The 26,926-nt window shown below is 39.7% G+C and overlaps 1 protein-coding gene and 1 long non-coding RNA gene across 3 annotated transcripts; one reads left to right on the top strand and one right to left on the bottom strand.

The window, feature by feature from the left end:
- Nucleotides 1–757: 757 nt before the first annotated feature.
- Nucleotides 758–21,066, top strand: HisT (Histamine transporter). Of its 2 annotated transcripts, none has more exons than XM_022838357.1 (10): nucleotides 758–1,237; nucleotides 6,552–6,638; nucleotides 13,456–13,640; nucleotides 14,970–15,119; nucleotides 15,756–15,920; nucleotides 16,340–16,481; nucleotides 16,751–16,947; nucleotides 18,045–18,258; nucleotides 18,621–18,839; nucleotides 19,092–21,066. In XM_022838357.1, exons 2-10 carry the CDS (start codon nucleotides 6,623–6,625, stop codon nucleotides 19,163–19,165), a joined length of 1,362 nt encoding a protein of 453 aa, XP_022694092.1. In that variant the 5' UTR covers nucleotides 758–1,237; nucleotides 6,552–6,622; the 3' UTR covers nucleotides 19,166–21,066. The 2 variants fall into 2 exon arrangements, with proteins under 2 accessions (XP_022694092.1, XP_022694084.1); XM_022838349.2 differs by lacking the exon at nucleotides 758–1,237 and adding an exon at nucleotides 5,384–5,475.
- On the bottom strand, nucleotides 2,844–4,883 carry LOC111263360 (uncharacterized). The gene is made up of 2 exons (XR_002682179.1): nucleotides 4,795–4,883; nucleotides 2,844–4,591 (listed from the first exon to the last, which is right to left on the bottom strand). It is a non-coding gene; the product is annotated as an uncharacterized LOC111263360 (long non-coding RNA).
- Nucleotides 21,067–26,926: the final 5,860 nt, after the last annotated feature.

The raw sequence follows: 26,926 nt of genomic DNA, 5'->3' as shown, positions 1-26,926 counted from the left end.
GAAGACGCCGGCGAAACAGTGGATATGTATAATTGCCACGTGTCGTAGATAGAAAAATCATGTTTGCCCAAAATTAGGCTGCTGTCTCGAATCGGGCTCTACATACATGAACCTCAGTTACGTAATTAATTACTTGAGGTAAACTGTAGTCGAACAAAGTTAACTTGCTTTGTGATTTCGTTGTTACCACGTAACTATCTGTTACGTTGTCACATTGAAAATGGTTAAATGAGACATGACAACAAATTTCTACATTTATATCAGAGTAAAGCTATTCTATCAGTGACTTTCGTGCAGTCGCACCTTAGTCTTAGTTAGTCCAATTAAGGATTCTTGGATTATTGCTTTCCACAACCTGATTACCTAATGGCAATCATCTACATAACTAGAGCAATATATCGAAAATGAGCTTGCCGCATTTCAGGGAATCTGGTAATAAGCAGTCGTTAGTTACTATTGAATGGCTGTACTTAAGACAACTTTTGGCCTACAACTTTCCTAAACAGCGGATTGTCTTAAAATGTGGACTATTTTTATCTAAAAGTTGTCTGTCTTCAGGCAAAAATAGGCGTTGGCTTTTGCCAGTTCTTTACGTGGCTCTAGTATTCGTATTCTGACTACGAAGATATCTCACTATAAACTATAAGGAAGAAATGCGGTCTAGAAGCTTTGCTCGTGATAGCATACATAGCAACATATGAGTAGTTTATATTGCACAAATTCAATATATAGTCGATAAGAAAGTAGTCCTATTTATTTTCATTTGAATTGTCTGGTTTGTCAATTGTGTCAGAAGTGATCTATCAGGCCGAAACAATGTGCTACATGCTTCATCCGCTACCTGATATCCAGTTTTTAAGGCAGCTAGACTAAGCTTTTCAGAACACCCACAAGATGGCGCTAGCTGCTGCTTGAACTCTCTTAGTCTCGGCTGCCGGTTGGCCTGAAGCCGCAACGGGGCCGGCCAGTTAGTAATGCTATACGATTTGGAGCAAGTAACTGCATGCCCCTAGTTCCTTCACTCGTTCGCTAGCGGTCCTTTCTGGTGATGAGCGGCGGTTGCGGTACCGATCAGCTGAGTGGAGTTTGTGTACGGTATTGATGCAGGCTGAAGCGAGCAAGAGCGCGTGTGTTGTTCCTATAGTTTGCAGTACTCGGCCTGTTTTCTGCGGACAATTACTTGATTGCAAAGCTGGCTAGTCAAAAAACGTTTTCGCGCAGTTCAGCATCGGTCAGGGTAAGTTGCTCGCGGAAAGCTCTGCTAATAATACATAGCAACAGCTATGTATACATATGATCAGTCAGTCAGATAAAATTTTTAGCTATATACGGGCAAGTATAATGTTAAGAATACGAACGATATATTTGGTTTTTACTAAAATTAGGTATAAGTGCAGGTGGGCTGTCACATCTAATATCTTCTTGGTGTTTTCAACGATCTGCTGAATGGCATCAGTTAACGATGTAAATATACATTGTCTATCGATTTTCAGTCGACATCTTTATTGCTTCATACAGTTCTTATTGTCTTCGGTTGAAGTGATACGGTGCCGTCGAACGGACTGCACTTAATTGGTCCTGCGCTTAAAAGCTGTTCTCGAAAACACGTTATGACGATGCCCACACTAAAAAATCGTTGCGAAAGATAACGCCGTCCTTTTTGTGGGAAGGTGGAAATTTCTCAGAATCGAACTTTTTTTGAGACTGATCGAAATCAATTGTACTTTTTGTTTCAGATCACTATGTGTCGAATTGCATATTTTGGATCTGGCTGGCTTGACGCTGGTCTGTCGGCTATACGTCGTCTCAAATTGAACGCGCCTTTGGTCAAACTTATCTGATATCGTTAGCATGTGCGATCCTCTATCAACACCACATAGCAGAATTCCGAGCTTTGTCTAAAACCATACAAGTGTAGTCAACATTCACTCCTAGAAACCTGATTATTCGTCTCTAGTTCTCTATAAACAAGGAGCTATAAAATATATATTAATTAAGAATGAGGTAAAATATTTTTCCATTGGACACATCTGACCAAATCAAGTATGTGCCAAGCTGATTCGTGAGCTGTTTACACAATGTGGCTAGAGGCACGTGCTGCGCGACCTTGAATTTCGAATACCGCGCACCGGCTACTCGCTGCAGGCCGTCTACCTTAGTTTCCGTTCCTCTGGTTGTCCGGTAAGGAAAACATACATTGTTCCATTTTTCAACTTCCTATCGTGCTGTATGGATGGTTCTTTACGAGTGACAGGCATGGATTAGCGATCAACCGGCTAATCGTATCCTTGCATAATAGCCAGTATCTACCTCGTTCATTTGCTTACGTGATAAGCCTTATAAAAAGTTAGGGGCATTGTACACGTAAAGCGGATAAGCATTATGGTATATAAGATGATCTTCGCTCAGCTATAGTAATCCCTAAATGTTGGAAGTTTGATCACCTACTGGGTCACCTCCTTGCATAATTATTCGCATAAACGAGCGTTTGCTTCATCTAAAAAAGCCTCAGTGTCCAATGCTTCAGATTCCTAGATTATTGGAATCGAAACACATTGTTGTGTTGGTCGAAAACTTACCTTCATGAATTACTTGACCCGTTCGCACCTGGACCACGGTGGCTTTTTCGGGACTGCGTTCGCCTTCTGATAAATCAGCAAGTTTTCAATCGTAACGACGCGGATTTCGATCATGGTCATCACAGAATGAGAAATCGACGAGTGCGCTCGCTGTCGCTCCGAAGCTCCGTTACTTACATTTCTATGAGAAGGCGCATAATCTCGATAGCCAATCTCAGTAGGCGCTAAAGCACGCCATCTCCTGTCTTTTGAACTACATGAAACTACTTTTCGCGCCATCGGCAGTTTATTTTGTTTAGGTAATCACAATACCAGTTTCGCTGGTTTAATTTTGTACTGGACAATCTTTTACAGTAACGCGCTGGCTACAATATAAACGACTGTTCTTTATCAATTCATTCATTAACAACATTTTGCACGCATTATTTAACGCCTTGCGCTCGGTGGCGCTCACACCGTTTCCAGTGCTCTGCTTTGTCAGACGGCGAACCCTACTTGTTAGCATCCGAGAACGGACTAAACCTATTTAATTAAAATGTACAATGTTTGCCCTGCAGAACAAATAAACGCGGTTGTATTTAATTGATCGAGTAGCTTGTGCTCATTGTTGATGATGGTTATAGTTCAGTGAGCTATTGTCAGTCAAGCACTGCCCCACAGTTTTAGTACGGAGGAAGCAGTGAGGATGGGGGCTCAAGGTAAACAATTCAAATCGATTCGCGCAGACCTGCCTTTGTTTACGTACTAACTTCATTAAATGTGCCTATGAGCAAAGGGAGAAAGATATATCGAATTTTTTTTTATTATCTTTTATCATTAGATCTGTGTAAGTAAACAAGTTCAGTTATTCTAAATGGCAGTTTTAGCGCTTTCAGTATCATTATCACATTTAATACACACACAAATGTACATCGGACTATAGTGGCATGTTTGTCAATATTTGAGGTGGCCTTATGAATCGTCACACAGGCCAGCCATTGACGACAGACCTACACTTCAACGATTCGATTCACTGCGGAAAGGAGAGGAGGGTAAGCACGTCAAAGATTATGATAGCACGGTGATTGTTTTTAGTAAACAACGCCCTCTCCTTATTTCCTTCCAAAAAGTATCTCAAGTCTCTTCTGTAGAGTCGCAAAATTCATCCTTGGTGTTCTTTCCATTTGAATGGCAGAAAATAATCTCGCGTCCTCTAGCGTTGGCTAAAACCTAGATACTCATTCTCTGATTACAGTTGTCCCGCGCAAAGCTTGAGAAACACGTAGTAGTCTGGGTTGAAATCCGAGCGTGGACAGACATCGTTTTGTGCTAAGAACACACCAGGCATCTGATGGGATGTCGAAGAGCGGTAGCGGACGTAAAGAACCCAGTACGTCCAAGTTCTGTCCAATAGTGGTCTTGCTTGGTGTCTCGTATGGCCAAATGAATTTGAGAAAGCTTTAAGATTAATATACGACAATAAAAGCAAGATGTTCCGGCAGGCTATAGGATTTTAATCTGCTAAAGAAGGTTTAGAAATAATAGTATAAGCATTATTTAAACTTTTACAGATGTAATGATCTCTTTGAAAATGTAAACACATTGTGCTTGCGGTATATGAGGCTAGAATATAGCGCGTCTGATTTATTTCAAGTTATACACTGTAATTATTAAATAACACAATTCTAACATAAATAATAATAATAATAGGAAACTTTTTGTCACAAAGCTGTTCTATTACATAACGCTACTCCTGTACTCCGCGCTGAACGAAAGCGATTATTATGTTTTCCGCTCATAACATCCCGATTTGTGGTTTTTGCACACACGTCACAGTGTCTATTTATCAGCTTAATCAGCCAACTGATTTCGATAAACGCTTTAATTGTATTGTAGCAAACTGAATTCTGAGGGCACAATGTAATTCAGAGATTTCGTTGGATTGATATATTCTTATACGCGAACACACCTGAACAAATTCAAAGTTATTTGGTAATTGTCAGCATCTCTTAGTCAGAGACAGCTCCCATCATCTGTAAGGTTTAAGATAATAGAGACTTAAAGAATACGTATACTGTTCTTAAGAAACGTGCGCCAAAGATTATTTTCTATCATGACGCAGATGTTCGGACACGCATGCTTTCGATATCTCACAGACGTACAAAATCGTCCACAATCAAATGTTATGTAAAAAAAAAAAACGAAAGTTTTCAAAAGCATAGTCCTGGCCACTGACCTTAGTGGGCAAGTGTAATCGGCAGCTACTGTTGGCTCGTAAATCCTGGTAAAATTGCGACGTAGACTCTCTCGCGCTGCATATTTGGAATAGAAGTCTCCACCATAACGAAAATGCTATTCATGCCAACCAAACAATCACACTGGTAGTAGTACATTGTTAATAACTACTCGAAACAAAACTTTATAGATCTCAACGCCTGTGCCATTGACATACGACAAGGCTTGCCTCTTCAAATAAAGGGAAGAGGGTTGATCTCCGTATTCCGCACTCTTCGTTACGGCGTATAGGCAAGCGTGCGATTGGATGAATGTTGTTTGATCGCGGACTCTTCCTGTCTGCCGCCGTACGTCGCAACGTCTTGAATTCGAACGGCCACAGAGTCAGTCGTTGGTTCCTTACTCCAATCCCAAAAACTCAGTTCGTTTTAGCCAATTGTCGGACATTCGCTGCACTCCTCTACACATTGTGACTGTTCCATCTTTGTCGCCGTAGCCGAACGCCTGTTGCAATTTCGCAGTTTGACACGCAACACATAGCAACTCTCTTCTTTTCCCAAAAATAAACCCACGAGTTGCTATGAGTGGTATATAGTATTAACTGGTGAAAGTGACTATGACGCGCACCACGGGTTTGTCTCTTTGAACTCGGTATTCAGCTTGCTTGTGCCATTGATTGTGTGTAAGTGCTTTAATTAAGTTAAACTTACCAGAGCACATCTATTTTACGCTAACGTGTGTGTGGAGTGCAATTATTTTAAAATATAAAAACCAAGTTATCGAAAGATACGCGTTGATTATCAGTGCATATAAAGTGGGCTCCTACGTTGGGGCTATTAAATAAGGTCTGCTGTTTACTATTGTAAACTTGCTTGAAACTAAACTTATCGACGATCGATCATATAAACATATATAAACTGGACGACGGCGTTAATAAATTTGTCAGTATTCACGACCAACGCACGACAAAGTCAAAATAAAAACGTATTCACGTAGGCATAAATAGTTACCGGGTTATGTTTCCGTGTGTGCTATATACTAGACCGGACTCACAACCCTGAACTTCGATGTGTGTTAAAAAGGACGAGGCATGAGGGCCATCTGACCTTCTTTTCGGACCACTAATTTTGGACGAAATGTGCTTCTGCCCGACCACATTTAACATGCATTTAAAACTCAATGAAATGTCAGGGGTTGTGTTGACCCGTCTTGCAAAATGATGGTCAACTTCTATGACACCAAGTATAGCCAGCATACCTGAAATTTAGCTTGAGCACCTGAGCATAAAACGAAGACGTACACTTTGCGCACGTCTCTGACGTCCAAGAACGCGAGCACGCTATGAAAACTACCATCCGTACCCGGAACAGAGCAACGCAGTATAGATTCATTCGCCTTTATCTCAGATTATGTCCTCTGTTACATTTAAATATCCGTGATGCTGTGGCCACCATCCACTACTAATGGTCAAAGGGTCGTTAAGTTTCAAGCATCAAGATTATAGTTTCAGGGGAAATGACACAATCAAATGACTCGAATACTAGAAAAACAGCCATTACGTGGATTGTTACCCAGATTGTGTTCTGGGAAGTAGTTCTGCTGAGTTGCTTCGACAAAGAACAAAGATAGCTAGCGAAATTGGGTTTCAGTATAGGCCATATTATAGCACGCTTAGCGAATAACGACACCCCCATTTAATCTACTTCCTTGTTTGCCTTGCATGTGGGTTGTCACTTCGTTTCGTGTTTACTCGCAAAGAATCGTCACGACGGGTACCCCCTACCAACACGATTTGCCTCGACTGCTTCTCGACCGAGGATTTTTAGAAGATGGAGGGCAGCCTCGGTAAGTTTATCAAGAAACAATGTTTTTTGTTGTCCTTATAATGAGTGAAAAGGAGTGGCACACAACAAATTACGTCGTCCTACGTGATAGACAGATTCTTCAAGTTGTAGACACAGCTGTTCCTATACCGTCTGAATTCTAACATATAATTCGGGACCTTTTATCAATAAGGTATAGTAAGCCCAGGACCAATCAGTGTGGCAATCTTAAGGAATGCTTAGCGGCAGTATCAGATGGAATATTCGAAACATGTCGTGTTGTACGGGTATGGCTGTGAATAATTCTGAACGTGTATCCGCACACAATTTGAGCAGTAACACTGACGAGTCAGCAGGTGATTGAAATATATCACAGGAACTTCGAAAAGTGGGTCAACAAACGAACGAACTCCTGAGTAATCCAGTTAAAGCAAGTATTAACAGTGGATTTCTAATACTGCGAAAACATTTGTGAATATTCCCAGCCATCAGAAATGTAGCTTATGTGGTATGGTGCAGGGATGTTGCTAGAACGTCAGTCGGATATTCAACACAAGGGACCATTATTGGACTCTTTGATATAAATAGATTTAATAAGCTGGTATTTATTAACTGCACAGTATTCCAGCATAGGTGAATAAGCAAAACAAAAGCATATACTATTTTGTGAGCGCTATTAGTGTTGACTAGGTATCAGGAACAAGGATGGATCATACAGAGTTCTTGTTCGCAGGTTTTGTGCATGCTGAAATTGTTAGTGTTTAAGAAGAGTGTCACGCTTGGATGTTGAAGCCGACGAGTGCTAGTGAGTAATATTTTACTTTATAGGGTCTTCAAGAGTATTGCCTACAGAGACAACTATATTCCAATGTACTTATTTTCAATCTTTCTTTAACCAATGTCCATCTGTTAACAAAGTCGATAATCTAAGTATCCTGCTTTATGTTTTCAAATATGAGCGTTGGAAGACTCGGAAGAGCAGCGACGGCGCGAACTCAGCATTCAAGTACCGATTCGTTATTGACGGTTGTTTTGTCCAATGGGCAGTAGGATATTGTTTGGGCCCGTACGCTTTTCATAGAATTACTACTTAGACTCAGCGTCGGCGTTGTGTCACGGCCACCCTATTTTTGGGCACTATCGATGACACAAATAACGTAAGTAGTGGTCGTTGCTCTCTGGGTTCGATGCTCGCGGGTCGACGATCCATGTTCCTTGCTAACGAGGCTTTGCTAATTGGCCATTGATTTTTCACCGAAAGAAGAATGCTGCTTATTTGACTAATTACACTTACCCAAGTGAGGCTGTTTACTATTTATTTTCTGGGGTCACATCTTTGAGAAGACAGATCTAGCCGCGGCCGTAAACGTTATCACATGTTGGAGCTAAACCGAATCTATATTTTGAGCCGAGAAACGATTAGGTTAGGTTACTATCCGTCGTAACATTAAGGAGTGAACTGCAGCCGACAGATTGCACATAGGATAGCTCTCCAATTCATATCAGCACTCATGAACCTCAGCGTCCAAACAGTGTACATTCCTCATTTAAGTCTAGGTCTCTCAGCAAGCCTTAGCTTACCTCATAATACTTCTCAGGTGCATCCTGGCTTACATACGAATCAAAACTAATTATTATTATATTAGTATTATGAATTCGGTAAATCTTCAGTTGTACATTACGTATTCAGTGCACCTTTATCGATACGCGTCCAATATCTGCTCAGTTGATGAAAACTGCAAATGCTCGTGCAAAATGTCAGACCTTTAAAAGCTATGTATGCAGAATCTTAGGTCACTACCTGACTAATCAAGAGACATTTTGTCAGAATATTGTGAATGTAAGATCTAGCTGCACGTTATTTTGACGACCTTGTAGGTTGGTTCATAACGTATTGCGCGAGAAAATATACTAAGCAGCTAACGGGAACCGCTAAAAATAACATCAGTTTGTTCGTATTTTCCTCCCTATTACGTTTGCGCTATGCGAACATCGCTATAGTTGAGAACATTCGGGATTCCGGAGTATTTCCCTGAGGTCGCCTTGAACTCCGCAAACAACGCTAAACTACCGACGTCCGACGTCGGATTGGAGGGCAGCTCAGTTCATGGGTACAATAGTACAATGCCAAATTACTGAACACTGCCATCTTTGGCAGAAAGCACTGCTTTGGCCTTGTTGTCCCTTTTAAAGATATGGCTTAGAGTCCGTTGGACTTTTTAATGGCCGGTCATACTTAGACACTTATCTCTGTAACAACGGACACCTGCCACAGAAATGCTCGTGTTTATTCCACTATCGATCTATAAGTGACATAACTGAAGAGATGTTAACTATAATAAACAACGAGTCGTTTTGTAATGCATACCAATAGATACGAATAGAGAACCTATCAAGGAAAAGTGCCTTTATTGGTTTTTCAAGCGTATGAGAATAAGCTTGTCCACACGAAAACAATGCCATTGAATGTTGTTGACCTTTTCGTGCGTACATGAGACAGTGCCATACTGAATTATTAAACACTGCGATATAGCGAGAGCCAATTTCGATATAAATAAACAGAAGCTTCGCATGCCCAGATACGCGCTTGCGAAAATATCGATTTCAACCTAAGAGGGTAAGAGTAATTCGTTACCGTACAATATCGGTGATATTTGGGTTTTCCTTGATTGGATTTCCATTACTCGGGACGAAAAGGTTAGCTTCTTTTTGCTCAAGAAAGAAAAAAACTTGTCACGCTACACACTGTTGGCAATATTTCCGTTAAAATTCACCGCCATCTCATGACAACGAAGAAATGAATGTATACGACTTGTATTGCGTTTTATTGCTTCTAAACAGGAAATCTAAGTGAGGTTAGGCAGAGTATTAGAATAGAGAAGAAAGATGTTACAAACATTTTTGACTGAAATCTGTGCAAGCAACCAGTTACATGTAATATGTAACACTATGCCTGTGGTGAAAGAAAAAATAGGCGTTCAAATGTAATATTTTTAGATGCATGGCGTTCACGGGCTGAGAAATTCGTTTGCACAAGTTAAGTTATGAGCTTCAACTGAATCAGTACAATTTCCAATTCAACCCTTCCGGTCGAGCTACCTAAAGCCTGAAAAATTGTCGAAATAGATTCTTCAGATACTCATTATTATGACTCTGATTCTTGAAGTTCATATATGATTGTTGTTATTATCACTGTAGTAGTACTAGGGGTTTTTTATGTTTATGCCCGTCAAAATATGTAGTATACTCAATTTCGGGCTAGAACGAGTATTTACTGTAATATACTTAAAGTCGTAAACGTAACGCTCCTTATACATACAATTGTATATTGTGGCGCATTTTATACTATTAATAGAAGACGAAAACAAATCAAGTTATATATGTATATCGTATTTAAGAATGATCACAATAGCACAAACAGAAAGAGCCGGCGTCTCAAGAACTTGTAGGTTGTATTTTCACACTTGTCTAGCTTTTTGAGAACCGAATGATAAGCATCACTGAAAACTTATGCTCGTGAGTATCCAACGCCTTTCAATATTAATAAAGGCTGCATTTGTTTGAATCTGAGGCCTACTGAATCAATACCGGAGAGAACAGATAGCATAAGTGAAATTTGTAGTAAACCTAGTCTGAAGCTATTTTCTAGATTCGTTTGCTATCTGGCTATCGATTCAGCAACTAGAGAAGATCCATCTCTATTGCTAAACAGAAAGGAAACATGTACACTGTTTATATTTAAAGTCTATAGCCCGAATTTTCAAAATTAAAAGCTTGGTGGCTGGGTTTTATTCGACAACTTTGCTATAAATAATGTCACGCAAAAGTTAAACGAACATTCATTCAATTGCCAAGCTTCAGTAGCAAGTAATTGCAACGCACTAAATAACTGTTAGAATCCTCAGTGTTCCATTGCTGCAGCTGGTTCGTTGCGTTACATTTCGTTATAGAGCCGACACCGTACTTTGCTTTGATACCACGCACCGTAGGATTAGACTATAATCTTTGGAAATCACGCAATCGCCCCGATAAGATCTTTTAGTTGAGAAAGTTATTAAATTTGTACTACTTTTACTTGCCAGTGTCGTACGTAGTACGCCCTTTCCAGCTTCAAAACAGATCTGTACTAAGATTGGTAAATTAAAAATGACGGTAACGTACTAATCTGCCCAGATTTGACTAGCGTGGTTAACGTTAGGCGGTTGAGGAGCTGCTCGATGTGCACGAAGGTTCAACATAATAGTTTTTCAAGGAACAAGAGACGTGTACACTATAAGTACTCTTCCTCAAGCCGTAGCTAAAACTATGAAAACTGAAAAGGATTGGACCAGTTCCTTTTTAACCGAGTACAAGAGAGCTTGCAACGACTAATATTGTAGTATTATCGAGTAATGCATTTATGGCTGAACTTTGAATGAAAAGTTACCGCAGCGTTTGAACGGCCGGGACGTAACGACTCGCAACAGAAGCCATAAAGTAAGCCGCGTTTGGTATCATGGACGCCATATGATGGCCACTTAAAGCGGAATGAAATAGCCAGCAAAGTTTACCGTAAACCGGGCAATACTCATTTGCGAAACAGTTCATCGATGCAATGTTACATGTACATCATTTTGCCAATGGCTCGTTTCTGGTGCTATTTAGAAGTTATAACATACTGTTATATCTTAACTCATAGCTAAAATGGCAAAAAATAATAGGTCACTTGGGTGGGTGTGGGTGTGTGTGTGTGTTTATGGACAAGGTCTGCAAACGTATATTGTTAGCAGTAGTCTTTTTGCTGACTCCGTCTCTCTGCATACCATGATCCTGAAGTTGGAACTGTTCAATCCTGATCAAATTATCATAGTTTTGTCTGTTCTGAAATTGAAATGATAGTATTTCGCATTAGAGCATGTTTCCATACAGCCTCTGGCTGGCCAGACAAACAGTTCGTTATCGATAATCGCTACGAAAAGTTGTCTGCAAGCGAATCTCGTCACCCTACGATTATCAGAGTTATCCATCTGGAATTCGGCTACACGTGCCGATCATTTCACGAACGAATTGATAGCTGAGCTGCAAAAAGCTCTGGATTACAATCTACAGAACAACGATTAAATATATAGAAATACTCTTGGAAGCAAACTATGTCTAATAACTATGAATCCTGTTTCCATATTTCTACTTTTTCAATGAGCCAAATTATGTGCAAGCAAGGCTAGTTATTCTAGGAAAGGTGGATCGGATCTTCTGCGGACGACCTTTTGATTGTTTCATTACAATTATCGGAGAACAATTAAGCTATAGGATGATGAATTAACAAAATAGATTGTTTCGGCTATCGGATACTAAAGGCTAGAGAAGCAGGACGCTTTATATCTACAGAAACACGTTTGCAGAATCGATAATGAACAGTCGCTAAAATAAAGTTATGATTAAATCAAATAATACTCCTATCCAGACATACCTGGTAGGTTATAATTAGAAGAAAAAAAAAAAGAAGAAATCGCGAAGCTGTCTACAATTTTCGTTATTTACGATAGAAATATGCGGCTGGTCACAATTATTATTCTGTTTGGTGTGTCTCACTCGGACGGCACGCTCTCGTAAAATCATCGCACTCAAATGAGAATAGAATGGATCATTTCACAAGTAGACGCCTGTCGTTTGATCTTCATGTCGACCCTCTGGTATCGATCATCCTTTACAGAAGTTAATTTTCGGATGATTTTTTTCTCCTAACACGTATCTGATTCAAATGTTTTAGTAAATATGTACTACCTAGTTAAATACCAAATCTGAATAGATTTTTTCTTAGATTTGAACTTAAACTCCTCCAGGCCCAATATTGTTATGCAGTGCTATAATTAATTCACCGTTAGTTAATATGCGGCGAGTAAGTGCTCGTTCTGCAAGGCAGTTTTATTAATAGTTCTTTACAAAAAATGTTATTAATCTGTCTTTGCTGCAAATCTATTCTAAATATAGTCACTTCACGGAATTACTGTGGTAATAGATAAAGAAAAAGGTCCGATAGAGCCAAGGTTAACTAAAAAAAACTACGGAACTATTCTTTACCGCGTAGGGCAACCTTCTGCTGTGCTGGTAATGTGTAGTTGGGCCGAGTGGGTCGCTGCGCGTGCATAAACCTTACATGGGTCGCAGTCTTTCTAACTGCTCTGACTAGAACTGTCAGAAGCTGCTGAGGTTCAAAGGATCTGATCCTGACTTCTTGTGACAAGGCAACATTCGTCAACGAAATCGAAAAAAATCGCGAGAATCAACAAGTGTGTTACGCTGCAGGGACCTTTCACTCGAGTATCAGCGGTCTTTTTCATTTAGTCGTTCAGACGCGTGTTCATTCACCCTGCTTGACGGTAACGTCACGATATCCGAGGTCATTTTTCTTGACGAAATTTTTTATTAACAACAGACGAATAGGTTAAACTGAGCGGCCGATAGACTGTTATTCTGAATAATCAGAGTAATTGTGAGAAAACGATGTTACTGCATGAATGTGATCACAAGACTCTTTGTCTTGATTTTCAATCAGGCAGGTCTTAACTTAATGTAATGACGGTCATATGTGCACGTAGATAGTGTATAGTACCACTATGTTAAAGAAGTTGTTGAATGACAAAACATCTCGTGAATATGTTTGTCACTAATATGTAAACACATTGTGATGTTTTTTGTTTATCTGTAAACATACGTTCAAATCGGCCGGCTATTCAGGATATACAATTTATGTGGACCGCGATCACTGTAAATACTCGCCACATCCAATAAAATGATTCACCTCACACGAAACGCGATATGTCATTTGTGTGTTTCTCTGTTTTTTCTGTGTTTGACAGATCAAGCATCGACCCTGACGTCTGGTGGACTCCAGCCAAACGGGACAGTTCAGGGTGTCACCCGGGTTTTCCGTTACAGATATGTGATCTTGCTTCTATTCTGCCTATACTCTATGGTCAATGCCTTCGGATGGGTAGAATATTCCATAATTCACGATATCGTTAAGCGACACTACCAAATACAGGTAGGTACACGGGTGCGGTTGATCGCAAATATGGAAAAAACTGAAAGGCTAGGCATGCACTTCCCCTAGTAACGCCTAGTGACTATCCCTATTCATATAAGAAGCGATGATCTTTCGTGACCCTTTATTCAGGACACTAAAAAGTGTTTAGTTGATTTTATCGAATGGTGTCTTTATGGCTATCACATGTATCAACAAATAGAGATTGATAATGATTTTTTGTTTGCATCTGCGAGTGTTGCTCCTTCCGCAGATTCCTCTAAGCACAACTAGAAAACTTCAATCTGCAATTGGAAATTTAGAAGTCGTTTTGTGTCTTTTGTTATTGCAATGATAAGTGTGCGTCAGCAACATCGGGTCAAACGTTCGGACTGTTTGTTGTGACGGATATGCGTTCATTCACTATCCTCAACACTACAAAAAACTCGTCCGTTCCAAAACGAAACAACAAACGTTTCACGCTGGAAGTTCAAGCATAGTTTTAGCAATTCAAGGGATTATCGAATCTCTTTGCGTTAAACGAACTCCCGTAAAATTAAAAACTCATTTTTTTGCTCACCATTGAAGACCTAGTATTTTTCGCACGGTTTCTACGAAATCCAGAAACGATTTGAATGAGAACTGGAAGATGTTCAATAGTTTATAGATTTAAAACATTTAGTTTAAGAATTCACGAAAGTGGCTTAAAATTTTAATAGATTTCGATCCAGATGAGCTCTAACGGCTAGTTTTACCTCTTACTTATGCAAAAGTGTGCTACTGTGAACGTCTGCACTTTTGGGACTTGTCTATCAGAGCCTGTTTTTGTGTGTAATATACTTCAGTGACACTTTAACGGGTTTACACTTATAAATATACCACTCGGGACGCACTTACTGTTTGAATAAAGTTAGTTTCAGGTTATGGCAATGCTTGAGTTGGTGAGGTCTCGGATCGAAGCTATATTGGTGAAACGTGGTTTTATTCAATAAACATGGAAAATCACAACGAGTGATATTTTTAGCAAATGTAAAACTTTGTTCAGGTGTCGATTTCTAGTTAGATACAACCTTCGAAGTAAAGCACAGAAAATCGTAACGTAGGCTTCCTAGCTTGTATATATTACAACTATTTTAAATTGATAGTAGCAATTAATAGATCAACAGCAGGAACCAGGATGTTTTCGCAAGTCTTAAAAGTTCTTAAGCTCCTTAATATGGATTATACATGGTATCAATTGGATTGCTATTGTTACATGTCTGTCCAGTCTAATTATAATGGAAAGCCACTTTTTTGTTATTTGCTGGCGTCCCACTATTCTCTGGTGATGTTTTCGTTCCGTTCCTATAGGACGATGAAACAGTGAATTGGACAGCTCTCGTCTATTCGGTGTCCTACATTCCCTTGATCTTTCCCGCCACCTGGCTTATGGAGAAAAAGGGCCTCCGCTTTGTTATCGTCATTGGCGCATTCGGAACTGCGTTAGGTTCATGGATTAAGGTAGGGACGACCTCTAAATGTAGATATTTAGAATATGACAACATCTTCAAAACCAACTCACATTTGAAAAGTAGATGATAGAAAGTCTAGTACAACTTTAATCATCGTTTTTATTACGATAACGTTGGTCGATGCCTCGAATGAACGCAGTTGACATCAAAACATGTCAAGTTAATCAGACTAAGTGATGTATGGACCGCAAAGTGTAGTGTTTTCATTGTACATGTATCGTACGCTATAGTTTTTCCTCCTTTTCGATCTCTCTTTCACTGCCAGCTCAATGTAGTTCGCTGGTTGTACTTTAGTCTCTTATTCGTACCGTGTGCCTTATTGTGACGTTAATTGGGGGTTATTTACCTAAATTGAAGTTTCGGAGCCTTTCATGAAGTCATGTATAAAGCAAGCGGTATTATTAACGACCACCTAAGATCAGTATCGAATACCTGTTCGATTTTCCACACAGCTCATATAGGACACATGGCACATATACAGAATAGAATTAGAATACCTGAATTTTATCATACATCTAATAGCAGCAAATTATGCACTCTGAAGATCAGACATTTACCAGTCAACTGTTGCCTGTAAATGGCTAATGATTTAGCGGTTTGTGTAATTACTCCTGTTTGCTTATAGGTGTTCGGTATACAGCCCGATCAATTCTGGATCTCAATGAGTGGCCAAACTATTGTGGCCTTTTCTCAGATTTTTATCCTGTCTGTTCCCCCACGCTTGGCAGCCGTCTGGTTTAGTCCGGAAGAGGTATCCAGGGCTTGCGCCATTGGAGTCTTTGGAAACCAGGTTAGCTAGAAGCTAACTCTACTGATCTTTTCCTAACGTTTCACATGTTAATGCCTATTATCATTTCAACTTAAGCTCGATTCTCTAGTTTAATGTTTTTTTTTAATTACTTATACTTTATTAGTTATACTTTCGCATTGTAGGTTGAAGGTCAATCCACACAAAAAACATGATATCTTGCACAATATCCTGATAATTGTGCTCTTTTACTTATTTCGAAAAAAAAAAACCTGTTACAACAAATCCACAATGCGACGAAACCGTACGCCATGTTAAATCCGTTGTGTTCTCTTGTGTATTTAATAAACCCACTGCAATTACAATAATCTTTGAGCCCTGTTTTGGGCAGTAGATACAATTGTTATCATTCCAATGTAAAGGTGAATGCGATCTTCTAAAGATTTAATCGGTCTGTACAGGTTGGTATTGCGCTGAGCTTTGTCATTCCCCCGATAGTGGTACCGTCAGGCCAAGACCCGGCTGAAACAGCGGCTAATCTCTTCAGGCTCTTTTGCGGAGCTGCAGTCTGTGCTACGATAGTGCTACTCGCCATCTTTATAGGTATGTCGAAACCAATTTTATCATTAACCCACTTATATTAGTTTCAGCAACATCATTCTACCACTCAATACTATATGTTTTTCTTACATTTTGCCGATAGAGGCAACATTATTTGCTGGATATAGTAAAAGTATTCCATATTTGGGTATCGATTCATCGGGCTTAGTTCCGATTCGGTGACACACATACTTTTCTGAATGTTACGCCTATGGACAACTATCTCGGAGACGTATGGTAGTTTAATAATAGTTAATTGTGACCTTTAACAGGTTTTCAGGAGAAGCCCGCTATACCTCCAAACAGAGCTCAAATTTCAAACGATTTTGACCCTGATTACCTCAAAACACTTCGACATTTGGCCACCAACGTTCCCTATGTCCTGTTACTTCTCTCCTACGGTGTCAATGTCGGAGTTTTTTATGCCATTTCTACCTTGCTTAATCAAGTTCTCTCACAATACTTGCCAGTGAGTATTGCATAGATAGTGCAACCTTTATTTAATGTGCTTATATTAATAGTATTGATTTTAATATTGCCTTTTCCTTACATAGCTCTTGACGATTTACCTATCTATAAAGCACGTGTTACATCGGCCATTTTTTACATTTGAGAATCTATTCGGTTGAAACATAAGAAATAGCGGGCTATTCATTTATGTTCCTTTTTCCTTTATGTATCTTCGCCTATTTACCTCTATACACTGTTCGAAAATAATTTCTTTCCTCTACTAGTCCATTATAAGTTTAGTGCGTAACTGACGTAATTTTATGTCGAAACTGCACTTTCGACACCTATTTTATTTTTCACTTCGCCGAAGTCAGAGAGAACTGCCGAAGCCGAATGAGATATTCGGAACTTACCTAAAAGGACTGCTTTAAATTGTACGAAAACATGAAATGCATACAGATCTATGGAACTTAGCAAAGCTTTGGGGACCTGGGTACCTCAAACTGAGTGAGGAGCACAAATAAACATGGTTCCTCATTGCCCCTTCACAGCTCGGTAACACGTAGTTGCAGTCGGAAATCGTCTGAATTATCCAGAATTACGCAGATGGCCATCGGTGACGAGAATTAGTGCCTTCAACGGGTAGCTCCAAAAGATACGCATGAGTCCACATTCCAACCAAATCTCCATCTTAAAAAGACAATGACTTACGTTTGGTAGGCTTGTACGGATCGCGTACACTAAGCATGTTCGAAAAAAACAAGATCCTGTACCTGATTCCTGAGTGAACGGGGTTATCCAACAGGTTGGACCCGGTCAAAAAAAACAAAAGCAAAATCATCTTTCTCTACGACAGTATCAGGCCGTAAACACTAGAGATTATGGAAGCGGGCCTGCAAGAGTTTGATTAGCGGTAGTGCAGTTCTCGGCATGGTCTCTAGACATCGCACTAACGGATGACCGACCACCTGTTTCGAATAGTGGTGTCAGTGGCAAGTGCCACTTAGTAACGGGACATCTGAGACCTAACACATACGCTTATATGGATCTTCTGTGAAAACCAATTTAGTCATATCCTTTAATTGTGCTACGTTTTCGTGTACGCCACTATTTCAGAACCAGGATACGACGATCGGCTTTATGGGTTTGTCTATCGTCATCGCCGGCATGGTTGGATCTGTCGTCTGTGGGGTTATCTTAGACAAAAGCAAGAAGTTCAAAGAGGTGACGCTTGGCCTTTATCTTCTATCGACGTTATTAATGTTCGTTTACACGTTTGTCCTGCGAACACGATCAGTGCCTGTCATCTTCCTAACCACCGCATCTCTCGGTACTATTTAAATGAATTAAACATGACTCAACTTAATATTTTGTATTAAGCGCAACACATTCGAATGAAAGCATAGAAGAAAAGTGTAGTAGATAACAATAAGTGCATTGTATTTACATAGGTATACATGTTTTATACGTCTAGAAACATGTGCACTAATTGATGAACGCATGTTGTTGTGATGTGTTTGTGTGAGTAGAACAACTTAATATTGTGTAGTTGGTTTTTTTGAAGACATATTATGAGTAACTGCTCACAGCATCAAAGAACAAAACTGTAGCTTAGAGGTCGCAATTAAGTTGAACCAAACAAAAATGACCGTCCTTATCACTAATTTAATTCATGCGAATGTGTTACACTAGGCTTCTTCATGACGGGTTATTTACCTATCGGGTTTGAGTTGTCATCAGAACTGACCTATCCGGAGCCTGAAAGCACCTCTTCAGGCTTATTAAACGCTTCTGCGCAGATTTTCGGAATCCTGTTTACGCTCGGTGCCACGAAAATCGAAAGTGCCTTCGGCGATGTACCCTCAAATCTAGCTTTAGCAACTGCACTTGTTGTCGGAACAGCTATGACAGGTACAGATAAAAATACAAACAAGATATATTTAGAAGGAAGTTTTATCTAATTAAGCAAGCGCGGATCAATTAAGTATTCAGCATAACAGCAAAATGTATTCTGCGCTTACGTCAATAGCAAATTTTAAGCAGTTCAGTCTCTAGACATCACTTTAAGGCCCCATTGCATATTGAATAAAAATGATTTCTTTCGGACGTTCGTCCTAGATAGTCTTTCGCATCTTTCGTCTAACGTCAGAGACCGCGTTTCAGCATTCATACGTTCCGACCTACGGCGACAACGGGCCTTCGAAGGCCAGGATGTTAAGGTCTTGTATATTTCTTAGTCGACCAGTGTGATGCCAGGATGAACAAACGGAATATCAAGGTGACCTGGGACAACAAACAAAGCTTAGGTAACCTACGCCGTAATAGAGAAACAGATTAGCATCCTATGCCGATAGTTGGGTTAAAACTTAAATATAGTAGAAACTATTACAAGTTGTTAAATCTGGTCGGTCGATCATCTCATGAATCATATAGGTGCGTCCGATTTGTATTTATCCATAGTTTGTCCTCTAGTAAGGTCAGTTCGATCTGCTTGTTGACACCAGTTTTTCATTTGTGCTAAATCCTTGAGATCTTTACCTGGTGAAGCCGAACGACCATATTGCAGCGTGTTGTAGTAAAGCTTATATGTTGAGCCTCGTAGCTGTAGGCTGTTGAGAGGTGTCCGACCAAGTTCAACTATGCCGATGTGTCGAATATTATATCGCGCTGAGAAGTTATAGTTATATGGAAATGGTAAAACTTTCGAGTATATCCGCAGCCACTGGGATAGCTTTGTGCATCTACTTCAAAGTTCGGTGTTTAAAACAAAGTGATGATCATGTAAAACGCACATAGAACGCTTTCTTTTTTCCTCTACAAATAGAGCAGAATTAATATTTCGAATAGAGCGTGTATTTGATTTGCTCTTGGGCATTCGTGGCATTCATGATTCAAATATGGACGTCGTCAACATCCAACGGGAAAACTTTAACTCTACATACAAATACAAAACGGCTTAGAAAATAATGTGTTTTTATCAAGTAAATGAGGTAGCTATTGACAGGCAAACAAACAAACACGACTACGAATCGCAGGAACTGCTGTAGATGTCTTATAGAGACAACGCAGTGAACATACTGAAAAATGATGTCAGTGGACATTAGCTTGAAAAATACAATCGACAAAATGAAGGCATCACAAATTAGAAATCTATAATTATTAGATGTTTGGACGGTATCACAGTCCTGTATATTTAAGCCTGACAAAACAACGTTTGCTGTGACCGGAAACGGTAGCGCCCGCAGAAGCAGCAAATTATTTGTGATCTGTTAGTATTGTTATAATCACTTATAATGAGGCTTTTAGTCATCGCACCACAGTGCCAACGAACGAATGAATGTAGTATAAAAACACATATAATAAATAATACATTTAACAAAGTGTTCTGACGTCGCTTTCATAGTATTCGTAAGATGTGTGGAACAGAATGGGATGTTTTATACATCTAGTTAGACATTTACTTGCTTGTTTTGAGAAAAAAAAATTTATGGGCACATTTGCGTCTCTACTATAAATGTATAATAATTCAATAAATATGTATAGTTCATTTAATACATGCTTAGGGTTCGTCTCTGTAAAACCCTATAGCGACGTTACTTACGACGCGGCTTTAGGCTTCGATCCCACAGAAAAAATCATACGAGATGTTTGGCTTCAACTTGCCATATGGTTTGTAGTGTCTCGTATCAATATAATTTCCCATCTCCTGTAAATATAAAACGAAACTTCAAAGATAAATTTTCGGCTTACAATGGCTGGCATGATAGGATAGAATAGACCTAAATATGGGAAGGTAAAAAAACACTGCAAACAAGGACAGATGCCTACTACTTGCATAGCAGGAATTACTCCATTATAAATACCTGTCCTTTTTTTTGTTTCATTTATTAGTCGACATGTATACAAAGAATTCACATCAATTAACATTAGTGCTCTTAGGGAGTACGGCAACTTGACGTGAGTCATTAGAAGAATACGCGCACTAAAACGTTGACACGCGGACATTTCGATTCATATGGTGAGCTAATTGTCTATTTAATCGTATATATAGCATTGAACGTACTTGTATGAACGCAAGAGAAAAAGATTGTAGAGTAAACAGTTTTCAGGCTAGGTAACAATAAAGTTTCGCGCTTTATTTTCACGAGTGTTCATTTCCTTTTCTTTAAGCTTCCTTTTCTAGAGCTTCATTGTAGGGAGTTGTCGAGAGTTCATGTAAACAGATGATCTTGCCTCAATTAGTTTATCACGTATACGATCGCCTTTGAAGTTTCAAACAGAACAATTTAATGGACCTGGTAGTTTCTATTGGAAACGTTCCCGGCGTTTTCTCCCGAGCGTCGGCGCTATTTCAAGTAATACTCACATTTGGTGGAGGTCTTACTTGGAGTATTCTTTGAATCGGTATATAGACTCCACCTTATAGTGTGGTTTTTCGCACAGTTTCGCAGAACTTTCGCAAATGTTTTCCTTTTTTTTGTTTTTTTTTTAATTACCGACATGAGACCTGACATTATTTAGCCTAATCTGAATTAGCCTAATCACTATTACATCATTCTTTAGACTTGTTCCTATTCGAACATCATTGTCATTGGAATACCTTAGAGCACTGGATAGGAAATTTTCATTAGACCGTTTCGTTATGCGAGAAAATTTGTTGTTCCACGATAAAAATACACTTTTGCTGTGATAAACTTTACTCTACTGAGTATATTCAGTATGATTTGTGCTGATGATAAAGTGCACTCAAGTATCAATTTTTCAGCAGAAGGAAGGGTCTAACTTTCCATTCCACAGAACAAAGTCTGTAAGTTCAGCGAACCAAAAGTCCTAGATTCGATCCCCGAAAGGAACTCAATGATACTTCTAAACTCTTGCTTACCGCTGTTAAGCGGTGTTGTAATGTGAGCTCGCCTTAATTTTTTTCACAACCTTTCCTTTTTTGAAAAATGAAATTGTAGATTTTGCCCCGTAATCTGTTTCTGCCAAATTAGATTCAGGCCAAATTAGATTATTTTACCACATTAAAGTTTCTCACACTCCTTGTCCTTATCAACCCACGTAAGGGGTGGCCTGTTAATTTTTCGGAAATAACACACATTCTGGGGTTTTTTTCGAACAATCTCAATGCATGATTAAGGAAGCATTTCTACAAAATTTTTACAACATATTACGCATCTTTTTTAATTTAAATAAAATTTGAAATTTAATGGAAGCGACCGAACCACAAGACGTGGAGATTGTCTAGTTGGCCAAGAGCAAGGCCGGAAACGCGAGAACTACGGGTCAGATCACCGCAATAGGCAGGTCGGTTGGGACTAGATTCTCACACAGGGTAAGCTGCCTTTGGGAAAACTATTAATAACGGTAGCAGTCGAGGCCTAGTGGTCATTGGCGCTGAAGCAATAAGCATCGTTCGCGAAGGATGGCTGTCGACGGAAGGCGATTGACCAACAAAGAGGACCAGAGGTACGTCACACGGGTACCAAACGGCCGGATGTACGGTACGAAGTAACTAGATTCAACGGTGACCCCCAGAAGGAAAGCGCCGGGGACGTGCTATGAAGAAGGATGGAAGTGCGCCAAGATCTTTAGAGTATTGTGGTGATGGCATGCGCCCTTTGCGAAGATGCCATCTAAAAGGAACCGCAACAAGGACGGGATATCGCCGGCACATCTGAGTTCCACAAGGCGCAGCCACGCGAATGTGTGCCTGACGGCTATGGACAGATACTCTACCGTCAAGAATGTAAGCAATAAACAGTTTTTAATTCAGCCATCGTTAGGCCGTTAGCCAGTATTATCAGTCTCCGAACAACGGTCTATCTCTTCACCATCTATAACTTCTATTAACACCGTAGGTACACAATGCATATAGAACATATAAGAAAAAACGAGTTGAATTGGCTAACAGTCATTTCTGCGTTGAATATTCATAAATTATCATTCGTGGTGCACTTGTTATCTCCAGCGTGCTGTATACATGGTTAAAATACACCGTGTACCGAACCTACAGAGGTTGAATATGTTGTCTACGACATTAGCTAACCACGCTCATAATTATGCAGTCTATGTATCGTGCTGTGAAGGAATTATATACGTAAAGTGAGATAAAGTAACGCAAAGCTGGCTCATAACACCAGAAATCATCGTCGTCATCATCATCATTGTCAGTCAAATCAAATTATGAGCGCGACAGTTGATGATACTGGGGCATGGATTCTGCAGTTGCCGGTAGCAATAATAGCCACTAAGGTCACCGTATGAAGGGATCGGACAGAAGACGATATGACGAAACACATCTACCTCTGTCCTTCCAGTCAATTTGTTATCGATTGACGACTCGTACCCCCGGATGAAATACTGGTAAGCCATTGTCCCAGGTAGAAGGTGAAATTAACTAAATTGCCACCAAGGTCCAGTGAATTTTTCGTGCTAAGCGGACCTCCGCGACAAAAGTTCATCGCATTGAATCATTTCGGAACATCATTTCTAGGCCCAATTTGTAAACATATCTTTTAAAGGTGGTCCAGTGTAATCTTTACTTGTAGATAATGCCTCTTGATTCCTTTCGAATAAAAACAAACTGATATTGTTGCTTTAATCTACCAAACAGATCCAGCTTGACGACCTCGTAATCCGCGATGAGGTCTTTTTTCGTCGTACTGTCCTAAACAGGTCTAAGATATTATCAAGCAATCTTCCACTTCCACGAACTAATTTGTACAGAGCAGCATCTCTTAAAGGTATGCCTAATACGGTTCGAAACTAAATAAAGACGACAACTAGATAGTTGGTCAGGACCGCTTCGATGTTTCCTCGGAAAATAGCTTATGGTGTATACAGTGTTTTTACCGGAAAGTGTGCTATTCTAGAAATTTTGTCAACGAGCTTAAGATACAGCTCAGCCATTCTACGAACAGTCAATAGAAAAGTTGGTGGTAACTTCCAGGAGGTGGTGGCCATGTATACTTTCTATCTGATCTTCCGGCACAACCCTTTTAGGGACCTATACGTAACGATACCCACATTGAAGTAAAAGATAAACACTGATAACAAAATGCATCGATGAATGTAATGTGCCGAAGGCAGTGAGACTATCAAATGATCAATAATTTTAGTTCTAATACAGTTAAAATTTGTACCCGGTAGGTAGACCGCGCTACGAAGGAAGGCTTCTAGTTTCATCTTGTAGGTTAAATTTCTACTTAGCTTATTTAACCGATGAGATCAATTTGACTCAGGCGATTAGGTTCAACTCGAACCTTTCTATTTTTATTATTCGCGAAACTGTAAACGTTTTATAGCGCACTGGATCTGTTCTGTGTTCTGTGATATAAGAGCTCTCCTATTAATCCTACGATATAGACAGACAATATTCCTATGAAACGAAAAATTGCGGGGCAAAACCGATAGAAAGAACAACCGGTAGATCACCAGTCAAATAAAGGTGTAGTGGGCGGTAATTGGAACAGTGAGAACAGTATTTTTGACAAGGGTATCTTTTTAGGAACGTCAAGAATATTTCAGGTGAATGTTATCGGCTACCCTAAAGGAAAATCATCAGGAATGTTCAAGCATTTTACAGGTTAACTTTGGCTTGGAGCGTAGAAACATCTTCTGCACACGTTTTACAGAAAAATATATAAATTACCTTAATTTTCAGAGTAATGCAGAAGGTTTGACCCTTCATCATTAGAAGTGTGACCGCATCAATTTTTTAGTTGTACAAGGTGCCAGGTGCCAGCTCTCAAAAATAGAATCATATACCTATTGGCTAAGGGTGATAGTGATAGCTTGGAAGTTACAATCTGCAGCGCTCACTTACTACCATCATTCAGTACACAAAGTTGCTCACAACTCATAGTGGACGAGTTCCGCGGATTGCGATTGCTGGAGTGGAACAGGCATTGACCGATATACATTTCCAGGCATAGTGTGCTGCTTCGTAATGTAACCTTTCATCGGGTAGATATTAACGTGCCATGCAAAAGGAATAACAGGGCTGAATAGCTCCGCAATCGATGGCTAGTAAATGTGATTGCGACGCTGAGGCTCCAGTTCATTGCTCTAATGTTACCAATCTGCTCTGTTGTGTTGTTTTTTCTAATGGTCTGGCCGACCACCGACTACCGAATGTCACCAAGTTGACCACACTCGCTAGGGTGGCGCCCAGTTAAGCCTTGTGGCTGGTTTGAATACAGATAGATAAATATGAAGCCGTTCTCTACTGTAGGCATCACGCCCTGTCCGATGCCTTTGGCAAGTCTTTTGTCGGTGGGGTGAAAGATACGAGTGGCATTCCGCGCTCCGTACCCGAGGGAGGATAGCGCATTAGAATCTGTCAGCATACTTCTATTCTCCTACAAAATCGTACAATTATAGACTGCGTTATCATTCACAACTCTGCGCAGTACTTACCATAGGGATTGAACAGTTCACTTCTCCATTTCTATGGTTGATTTTCCCTTCCTAGTGGTTAGGTTGCTAGTTAGTCGACCTGATTATAGGGTGCAATGTACTATCCGAAACAAACGCATGTCTGATGAAACCGATTCTACAATAGAAGGACGAGGTAAACACCAACCTTTAGGATGACTATATCAGATCCGGGGTCGTCTAAACATTGGTCGTTGACTCCGTGAGTTGTTTTATGACCCATATATTCAATTACAGCCAGATCCAGCTTCGATTATCTACTTCCCATGTATTTTGCTTGATCGAGGCTCGCTAGTAGATCGAAACATTTAAATCTCCTTTTAAACTCTCCTATTATTTACTTTAAGTGTTGGGCTACCTACGACAGTAAACAGACCTTGTGTTATAAATGAATAATGCGCTGAAAAACAAAACTATTGATGAATCCAATTTTTAGTCATTAGATCTGTCTTTTAAAAAACAGTATTTGTCGAAGATTAATGAAAAGCACTCAACAAGAATATCTTCAATGAAACCGCAGTGACTCATGCAGTTACTTCGCGAACGGAAATTGGAACGTTTGAGGCCACCAAAGTGGCGCGACATTTCAGAGCCTTTAACAAAAGAACGAGCTGCTGTTACGAAATCTTTTGAACGAAACAGAGAAAGAATAATGCATCGCCTGTCTGCTCAGTACAGGATATCTTCGAGCACGTGTTATAAAAATTGTAATAAAAACATCGAAGACGGAGAAAAAGGACAACAAAGGTTTTGTTCCGAACTAAGTCTACTACAGAGGGAAACACGTGATACTCTCTGAAGACAAGTTTAACACTGGTGTTCTGCAAAAAATCCGCCTGGATCATACCGCTGTCAGATATTACACGCGAGTCAATCTGTGCCGTTAGTGTGCTACCTTACTTCTTCAATCTTTTTTGTTAAAAAAGGATCGAGCGAAAGGGCAGTGTTGACCTCCACTCTTCCTAGGAATATATTCATGTGATTTCAATTGCTTCCACGTCTTAGAATCCCATAATTGAGATTAGGTTTGTATTGGTACACGCGTGACAGGAGGCACGCAAAGTACTGGCGTTCCAAAATATCGATGCCTTAATTTGTTTACAAAATTATAAACATTTTCACTCGCTCCGAAATAGCTCTGAACAACGAAATATAATTCTCACCTAACGTTGTCGACGCTTACCATTAATTACATGCTACCGACAGCAATGGTCACAATCTGAAAAAACACGTTTGTTTTACATGCTTATTTTTCTGATGAAGATTATCCTCCGGTTTCAAAAAAAATAGCCATCATTTAACCTTTAATTTAACGTTTTTATCAGCGATGAAGCTTACATTGTACGAGATGAGAGAATTATCAACGCCCGAGTTAATAGGCGAGCAACCAAGGAAGCATGCGGTCGTCTCCATAAGGGGATTCGAACCCCATCCATCATATAAAACAAATTTACCATTGCGCATTTTCTCTGATGTTTTTTTTCTATATATATATATATATATATATATATATATATATATCTACAGTGGGACTATACATTTGCGATGAACGTTTTGAG

This window comes from Varroa jacobsoni, unplaced genomic scaffold, assembly GCF_002532875.2.
Source record: "Varroa jacobsoni isolate VJ856 unplaced genomic scaffold, vjacob_1.0 scaffold_77, whole genome shotgun sequence".
In the NCBI taxonomy this organism is placed as follows: domain Eukaryota; kingdom Metazoa; phylum Arthropoda; class Arachnida; order Mesostigmata; family Varroidae; genus Varroa; species Varroa jacobsoni.
This window is presented reverse-complemented; position numbering and strand designations above follow the sequence as displayed.

Excerpts from the sequence above, each read along its gene's own strand:
- HisT (XM_022838357.1), top strand. Across the intron at positions 13,641-14,969 it reads AGCGACACTACCAAATACAG|GACGATGAAACAGTGAATTG; the intron begins GTAGGTACACGG and ends CCGTTCCTATAG. Across the intron at positions 15,921-16,339 it reads TTGGAGTCTTTGGAAACCAG|GTTGGTATTGCGCTGAGCTT; the intron begins GTTAGCTAGAAG and ends CGGTCTGTACAG.